Source organism: Myodes glareolus, chromosome X, assembly GCF_982192425.1.
Source record: "Myodes glareolus chromosome X, mMyoGla1.1, whole genome shotgun sequence".
Taxonomy (NCBI): domain Eukaryota; kingdom Metazoa; phylum Chordata; class Mammalia; order Rodentia; family Cricetidae; genus Myodes; species Myodes glareolus.
In genome coordinates this window covers 1615282-1623707 of record NC_142053.1, presented here as the reverse complement: position 1 = coordinate 1623707, position 8426 = coordinate 1615282, and the positions used below count along the sequence as shown (strand labels likewise).

The 8426-nt window shown below is 45.9% G+C and overlaps 2 protein-coding genes and 1 non-coding gene across 3 annotated transcripts; 2 read left to right on the top strand and 1 right to left on the bottom strand.

Annotated features, from left to right (window-relative positions):
* Positions 1-1926: 1926 nt before the first annotated feature.
* On the top strand, positions 1927-4249 carry Rpl10 (ribosomal protein L10). The gene is made up of 6 exons (XM_087902483.1): positions 1927-2070; positions 2737-2795; positions 2880-2987; positions 3133-3271; positions 3782-3944; positions 4030-4249. Exons 1-6 carry the CDS (start codon positions 2048-2050, stop codon positions 4180-4182), a joined length of 645 nt encoding a protein of 214 aa, XP_087758609.1. The 5' UTR covers positions 1927-2047; the 3' UTR covers positions 4183-4249.
* Positions 3603-3737, top strand: LOC125415505 (small nucleolar RNA SNORA70). Its single transcript, XR_015737103.1, has one exon. It is a non-coding gene; the product is annotated as a small nucleolar RNA SNORA70 (small nucleolar RNA).
* A 79-nt stretch (positions 4250-4328) lies between the features above and the next one.
* On the bottom strand, positions 4329-7896 carry Dnase1l1 (deoxyribonuclease 1 like 1). The gene is given in 8 exon segments (XM_048457533.3): positions 4329-5160; positions 5162-5239; positions 5362-5610; positions 5691-5803; positions 5950-6050; positions 6815-6901; positions 7195-7283; positions 7574-7896. Coding segments are annotated over 8 exon segments (915 nt in total). The 5' UTR covers positions 7727-7896; the 3' UTR covers positions 4329-5115.
* Between the last annotated feature and the right edge of the window lie 530 nt (positions 7897-8426).

The window sequence follows — 8426 nt, the reverse complement described above, 5'->3', positions numbered from 1 at the left end:
AACCTTGAGGGCTGGAGAGATGGCTCAGAGGTTAAGAGCACTGACTGCTCTTCTGGGGTCCTGAGTTCAATTTCCAGCAACCACATGATGACTCACACCCATCTATAACGAGATCTGGCGTCCAGAACACTGTCTATATAATAAATAAATAAATCTTTAAAAAGAAAGATACTAACCTTGAGGTTACCTGCCACACAGCAGTTGGGAATCAGCAAAGGGCAGTCCATCCCGAGTAAGCCTAAAGCAATGAAAGCCTAGAGGGAGTTGGAGAAGAATGACAAGTGAAAAGGGAAATGGTTGACTACCTGTAGGTGACTCTGGGAGATGATCTCTTCCCACAGCAGTAAGATGCTAGGTCCAGTCAGGGTGTGGTGGCACAAGCCTTTAATTCCAGTACTGTGGAAGCAAAAGCTGGTAGCTGTGTGACTTTAATGACAACTATCTCAAGAAGAAAGAGAGAGAGAGAGAGAGAGAGAGAGAGAGAGAGAGAGAGAGAGAGAAAGAAAGAAAGAAAGAAAGAAAGAAGAAGATTCTCATTTATCTCCCTCCAGCTAAAGAACCAGCCACCTCCACAACTGCACAAATACCAATCAGGGAAAGGACTGACTGGACACATCTGTCTTCAGGGGATAGATGGCAATGTTTGAAAATGGACTACTGTGCAGAAGCCTACAGGAACTGAATGACTGTCTCAGGGAAGCAATTTGGGAGAGAGTCAGAGGAAACCTACTAGTTCTGGGCTGGGGCTGGGACTCATCAGCGTGTTGGGACAAGCTGGGCCTGTGTACTCAGAAGATGCACTATGAGAACTGTAGGGAGGGAAGGCTCCTAGTTCCTACCTTTACTTCTAGAAAAGCCAATGGCTTTCTTATGGTTACTGTCCCAATTATGTCTCCCCCAGGTGACACTAGATCCAGGAACTCAGAGTCTCAATGATTGATGGCCAGACATGTGCTCCTGGGTCAGAACAGTATTCTCCTGGTGTCTCCCTGGATAGTAACCTTGTGTGGGAAAGCAGTAAGTGGTTAGCTGCCAATCTTCCTAGACACACCCAAATGTACATCTTCAACTCCTCATAGTGAAAGAAGTGGTATGCTGCTACACTTTTTCTTTTGGAACCTTCAGCAAAGGAGTTCTGATGCCTCTTATTGAGGCATGGCCCAAGGCATTGTGACCCTCCTCTAAATGGAAGTAGTGGTATTGCCACTGTCCTTGACCAGTTTACAGTCTCCTTGGGAACTTAAGTTATCTTCCCCGGGAGTTTAGAGTGAGTGGGGGAGAGCCCAATTAGCGATGACGACAGCAATCACCTACGGAGGCGTTTAGTTGGCCTCTTGAAAGCAAATGAGCACCTATCATGGTGCTCTTTGTGGGCTCTTCGGTGTAGGTAGAAGCGTTGTGGGTGGGTCTCCGGCTCCAACCTCCCTGCTGACAAAGGAACATAGAGTCCCAAGCATGACGCTTTGCGCCATTTCCTGTAGCCTTGAGGAAAACCAGAACCAGAGATCTGCAGCCCCATAAACTAGAGAAAGAATATCTGCGTGACAGCCTAGTTTTACTGAGAAAAACTCCTTTTTTCAAGTCTTAGTATGTTGTTAGAATATTAGTTACAGCAAAGTCGCCGAACGACTCCCCGCCCAAAATGGCCAAACGGAAGCTGGTTTCTCTTGCCTATGTGTCGAAACCCCATTCGCTAACGCGCTGCTCCCAATTCCGGTGTCCAGTCACCAACGCGCTCTGCGTAAATTTCGGGCTGGCCTCGTGCACATGCGCAAAGCGTCGCTGCATCTATGATCCGGGCATCTGATAGAGTGTCGACACCACCCAATGGCTGGGACTCTATGGTTACTCTGTGGAAGATAGGCCGCCTATATAAGGCATGTGCAGGCGTGGGAGCGTCTCTTTTCCTCCAGCGCGGTGAGTGAGTTGTTTCGTTAGTGTGTTCTCGGTTCTTTCAGCGTTTGTTTTTGGGACTCTTAGATTTATTTTGGGTTTCTATTCTTATTTTGGCCGTTTCATTACAGCTACCGACGATCCTTTTGTCATCATGGGTCGCCGCCCCGCCCGGTGGTGAGTGCTAAATCTATATACTATTTTTCCTCCTGTAAATACGGGGAAATGATTACATTTCTTCCCAAAGACATTTTTTGGGGGCGGACCGTCCGTCACTCAGCGACCCTGAACTAAAGACCGACCCCAGGGGTTCTTTTAATACTTCACTGGGAGCTTTGTCTTTTCAAGCTTGTGGGAGGGTTGACTCAAGACTAGTTTAAAACGCTTGTGTAGAACTATAAGCATGTGAGTATGCATCCAATCTTCTGTCTCTCAAACCTTGTCACACAGATTCCCATGTCCTTTTGGTGCCTTCTGTATCCATCTTTGTTATTTCTTGGCCTTGTGCATTGTGGTTTTAACCGGACACCAAGGGGCGGCCAAGAGGTTGTAGGCGCCACCTAGCCGCGTGCCTGCAGAGGGCGCCATATTCTCTTCACGTGGTTGAGGCGGATTTCATGTCACATGCTCAGAAGACTTGAGAAATTGTGCTTTCTCATCCTATTCTGATTAGGGGAGATAGTAGTGCTTAGTTTCTGTCTTATGTGGCAGCCTGTTTAATATTACCTTAGAGTTGGTTTCTGGTAATGGAGACTGAATTCAGAGTTGGTCTTGTCCCTTTCTCACTACTTATGCCTTACTGTATTTAGTTGCTACACCTAATCACACTTGACTCTCCTGCAGTTACCGGTATTGTAAAAACAAGCCGTACCCAAAGTCTCGCTTCTGCCGAGGTGTCCCTGGTAAGTAGTGACAAACTTGCAAATTGAATCTGTGGTGCTGGCTCATTTCTCACTTCATGGACACTTAATACCACGTGTTTTCAGATGCAAAAATCCGCATCTTTGACTTGGGACGGAAGAAGGCAAAAGTTGATGAATTCCCACTTTGTGGCCACATGGTGTCAGATGAATACGAACAACTCTCTTCCGAAGGTGAGATCCCTTTTGTTGATGAACTTTTCTTCCTGTGTATACATTAATCTGAGATTTTCTGCGTGATTTATTCAACTACCGACCACCATCTCCAGTCCTGCCTCTACACTGTCCTGTTTTAAGTACTGTATTTGTCCCCACTCAGCTCTGGAGGCTGCCCGTATTTGTGCCAACAAGTACATGGTAAAGAGTTGTGGCAAGGATGGCTTTCATATTCGAGTGAGGCTTCACCCTTTTCATGTCATCCGAATCAACAAGATGTTGTCCTGTGCTGGGGCTGACAGGTAAGGTGGCAGTTTGCACCCTTTTTCATAATCTGGCCTTAATGTTGGGTTTGCTTCAGCAGTCAAGGTAGATCGTCTGGGAAGATGGCTTGGCTCTGGCTAGGAGCACTTGACTCATGTAGAAGACCCATGTTCAATTCTGAGAGCACTAGGCACACTAGTGGTGCCCAGGCATATAATTATTAAAGCTTATCAGTCTCTGGTCCTGAAGTAAAGAGGGAAACTTGTGCTCTTCATATTCTGAACATGACAGTCATCTGCTAGGGGCACGTAGTTGGGTAGCTTTTGAAGAGCAAGTAATGACTTCCAAATGACTTTGGGGGATTCCCCCCCGCAACTAATTAAGCCGACCAGGTCCCTTTCCCCATGGGGGCCTGGTGTGCAGTGGTTGCAAACAGCAGCCTCCTTGGTAGTGTATGCAGCCTGTTACCTGTATGGGCTGCTCTAAGGGACCTTGGAGACAATTTGATCTCAATGATGTCTTTGATCTCAATGCTGTCTCCAATGTAGGCTCCAGACAGGTATGCGTGGTGCCTTTGGGAAGCCCCAGGGCACAGTGGCCAGGGTTCATATTGGCCAGGTCATCATGTCCATCCGCACTAAGCTGCAGAATAAGGAACATGTGATTGAGGCTCTTCGTAGAGCCAAGTTCAAGTTCCCTGGCCGCCAGAAGGTGGGTGATATTCACTTCTGCTTGCTTTTATCAGTTCAGAGACTGATCCTTGTCACTGAGTAATTTTTTGTCTTCTGTCTCTTAGATCCACATCTCAAAGAAATGGGGCTTTACTAAGTTTAATGCAGATGAATTTGAAGACATGGTTGCTGAGAAGCGACTGATTCCTGATGGCTGTGGGGTCAAATATATTCCTAATCGTGGTCCCCTGGACAAGTGGCGAGCCCTACACTCCTGAGGGCTTTCTCGGTGCTCTCCTATACCCTACCAAATCATGTTCAGTAATAAATCTCACATCCAGCCTGCTTATGTATTTGTATCTGATTCTTAAGTCCATAGGGTTTGGTTTAACAGAGCAAAGTAGTGAGTTGAGCATACAAAGAGTTAAAATTAGTGACTTTATTGGGATATTTTGCCTGATATCCCTGACAGCCATGTAATTAAGTATATGAATACTAAGTGCACCATACAATAGATATGTGGCCCAGAGACAAGGCTAGCCCATATAGTTTAGCCATTTGAGAAGCAGGATTAGCTACGTCTAGAAATTTGGAACACTTTATCTACCAGAGTTTTTGTAAGCTAGTGATAAATAAGTTCGTGTCTGAGGTTTTTTTTTTAGTGTGAGTTCATTTTCTGTAAGGTTTCTAGGACACTTAGACTTCCTATCTGGCTCTTGATGTCAGTTGTATGATTTTTTTTAATCTTATGATTTTTTTTATGTGCATTGGTGTAAAGGTGTCAGGTCCCCTGGAACTGGATTTTCAGACAGTTGTGAGCTGCCATATGGGTGCTGGGAATTGAACCCAGGTCCTGGAAGAGCAGTCAGTGCTCTTAACTGCTGAGCCATTTCTCCAGCCCTAGTTGCATAAATCTTAAGATGTAGTCAGAGTTCTTTAGCTCATTCCTAGTCCTGGAACCTCCTTTGTGTACCTGACTACCTGAGTTGGAGTTGCATACAGTAATGAATCCTATTTCAAAAAGGAATCAACCCCAGGGCATTGGATATAGTAGGTAAGAACATTGCCAGCCCTGTCTCCCTCTTGAAATAGCAAGCAGCAGAAAGCCTATATAAAAACAGAAGGAAAAGCTGTAGTTGAAGCCTTGAGGCCTTGCTTTAACTCCACGAGATGCCAGTGTCCTAGTCAAGTCAGCGGCCATCTGAAAGGAGCTAGCACAGCTGAGATGGAAAAAGTGACAGCAGCAGCAGAATGGCCCAACATGAAAGGTTGGATGCCCTGAGCTGCCTGGCTCAGCTCCACCTCCACAGGATAATGGTCACTGATTCTGAGAGCCTGGGGAGGGACAGCAAAATGGAGATGTCAGTGCTTGGGACTGAGGGGCTTTCCTGTCAACTTCCCTCCACAATTCTGCCCTTAGACATTGTGTAACCCTTGTGCCAACCCAACTTCTCTACCTCTTCCTCAGTCAGTTGAAAGCTCCTGGGGAAGTTGAAGGGGGCTGCAGCCTTCAGCAGTGTCTGACAGCCCTGCCCATGCATCACAATTCGGTCATAGGTACAGTTGGTGCTGGCCCTCACTGTAGTGTCCTCACCATCAGAAATCACCCAGTGGAAGCCTGCTTTAGTCCGTAGTAGCAGGCTGTTGAGACGCTTTTTAGTCAGTGATGCACAGTCAGCATTGAAGTCCCCAAGCAGGATCACATCCTAAAGATGAAAACAAGCAGTTGGGCTTTGCCACAGGAAAGTCCCACCATCCCCTCTTCTGTGCATGCTATCACCCCTACCTCATTTTGCCAGCGTTGGGAGACATCCAGAAACACATCATATAGGGCATTCAGCTCCTTCTCTACATCCTTAGGAGTAGTGTGGAGTGGAACCAGAACCACATTTGGAAGAACTGCAAAGCCCAGGAAGCTAAGGCTGCCACAGCTGCCGGCCTTTCTCACACACATCCACTTCTGTTTCCCCTTAGGAACAAACCCACAGGAGAGCCAGCCACACCCCCTCCTGTTTCCATGTACCAGGCCCACCTTTCCCTCTTACTTTTGCTAGGGAGAGTAAACTGGGCCACAAATGGTTCTCTGGCGAAAACATCATCTGTGTCATTGTACTGGTAAGAACTCAAGACCTGTGTCTTGTCAGACCTGGGAAAACCAAGGGGTGGGAAGTAGTGGCCCCACATCTTACGCAAAACAGCAAAGCTTGTCAAGGAGGAACACTCTTGGTTCCTTGTTCTGCCAGTTTCATGTGGGCACAACCTTTTTTTTCTAGAACTTCTGTTTTTTTTTTCTTTTTTAAAAATTTATTTTTTAGGCAGGATCTCTATTATGTAGTCCCAGCTGTCCTGGAACTCTAGATCAGGCTGACCTTGAATTTACAGAGATCCATCTACCTCTGAGTGCTGGGATTAAAGGTGTGTGCCACCACTTCTAGCTTAGAGTTTCTCTTTTTATCTCCGGGGATAAATGTGTACCCTGCCACTGAGTTATGCCTCCGGCTCCCTGGAACTGTTTTTAAGATTTATTTTTATTTAATGTGTATGAGTGTTTTGCTTGCATGTATGTTTGTGCACCATGGGTCTGCAGAGACCATAATAAGATGTCCCATCCCCTGGAACTGAAGTTAATGATGGTTGTGTGCTATTGTGTGAGTGTTGGGAATAAAACTATAGTCTTCTGAAAGAGCAGCAAATGCTCTTAAACCACTGAACCATCTCTCCAGCTCTACCTAGAACTTTCATGAGATTTTTTTTTTGAGGTCCATTTTCATTATTGCCCATTTGGTCTTGAAATCATGGACTCAAGCTAATCTTCTAATTTAGCCTCTTGAATAGGCTAGCTGGGTCTTCAGACCACCAGAACCAGCTAGAATTGTCTTTATGAAGATAGAATTAAACCCCTGTACTCACCGGTAGATATACACATACTTCTCTTTGTATGTGCTACGCCCCAGCAGGGAGCTGTTTAGGAAGCTGTAACTCCTGGAACCCTCAAATCTGCCAGAATAAGAACCCAGAGTTAGGGCCCTTGAGGTTCTAGGTGGAACCCCGATTAGATTAACAGGACCCTTCTTTTTTAATTAATTTATTTTATTAGGTGGAGGGTTCTGCCCACATACATGTATGCCTTCATGACAGACTAGGGCACCAGATGTCATTGTAGATGCTTGTGAGCCACCATGTGGTTGTTGGGAATTGGTTGCTGGGAACTGAACTCAGGACCTCTGGAAGAGCAGCCAGTGCTCTTAACCTCTGAGCTATGTCTCCAGCCAGACAGGACCCTTCTTTACCTATTAAGTTCTTGAAGCAGAAGGGAGACTGTTTTCTGGGAAGAATCCACCACCTCCTGAAGAACCGTGATATCACATCGGGCCAGGATCTGCAGGGAATGAGGGTACCAACCCAATTAATATATAAAAGCCAGGGTAGCAGAAGACAGAAGGACTAGGAGGAACCCAGAAAAACAAAGAGCATCATTCCATTATACCGTCCTCTTTAGAGGAAGAGATTGGTAATTAAATGATAGTTGAAAGGCACTTTTCACATCTGTGTACTCACATTTCCTGATGCCCCCTCCTTTTTAGTGCATGTCCCTGGTCAGGCAGAGCTGAGGGCTTTTGGTCAAGGTCCTTAGGGACACAGATTTTTGCAACAATGAACTTAACTTACCTGAACTAAGGTATCCATCACTGACTTCTTGGCCACCTTGGGCTGTGCCAGTCTCTGGGCATTGAAGGCACAGATACGAAAGGCTTCAGCCCCACCAGCCAGAAGGATGAGCACGAGAGACAAAACAAGGCCATGCATGGCCATATGTGGCATCAGGAGCCTTCCAAAGGAATCCAGGTTGTCCAGAGTGCATTGGCACTGTAGCTGATCTCAGCTAATTGGTGCTCTTCCTGCTACTAGCCCTGAATGTTTCTTGCATCTCTTCCTGGGAAGTGTTTCAACTTCTGTATACTAGGCTTGACCACCTGATAAGATACGTGTGGTATGGCATAAAATTTTCTAGGCATAGTAGAGAAGCACTGTCATTTAGCAATTCTCCAGTCCTGAGACCCTGTCTTTCAAAAAACAAAAACAAGTCTAGGTGTGGTGGCATACTCCTATAATTCCAGCATCTGGGAAATGAAGGTAAGAAGATCATAATTTTGAGGCCAACTTGAGTTACATAATGATACTCTGCTTCAAAACACAAGTACAAGTCATGGGCAGTGGTGAAATGCCTTTAATTCCAACATTCAGGAAGCAGAGGTAGGCATATCTCTGTGAGTTTGAGGCTAATCTGGTCTACAAGAGCTAGCTCCAGGACAGGCTCCAAAAAAAGTTACAAAGAAACCCTGTCTGAAAAAAAAATGCAAACCATAAGCATAGCCACCATAACCAAGGCCTATCCTCGGGATCTGAAGAAATTTATGGACAAGAAATTATCATTGACCAGGGGTGGGTGGGGGAGTGGCACACACCTTTAATCCCAGCACTTGGAAGACAGAGACAGGCAGATCTCTGTGAGTTTGAGGCC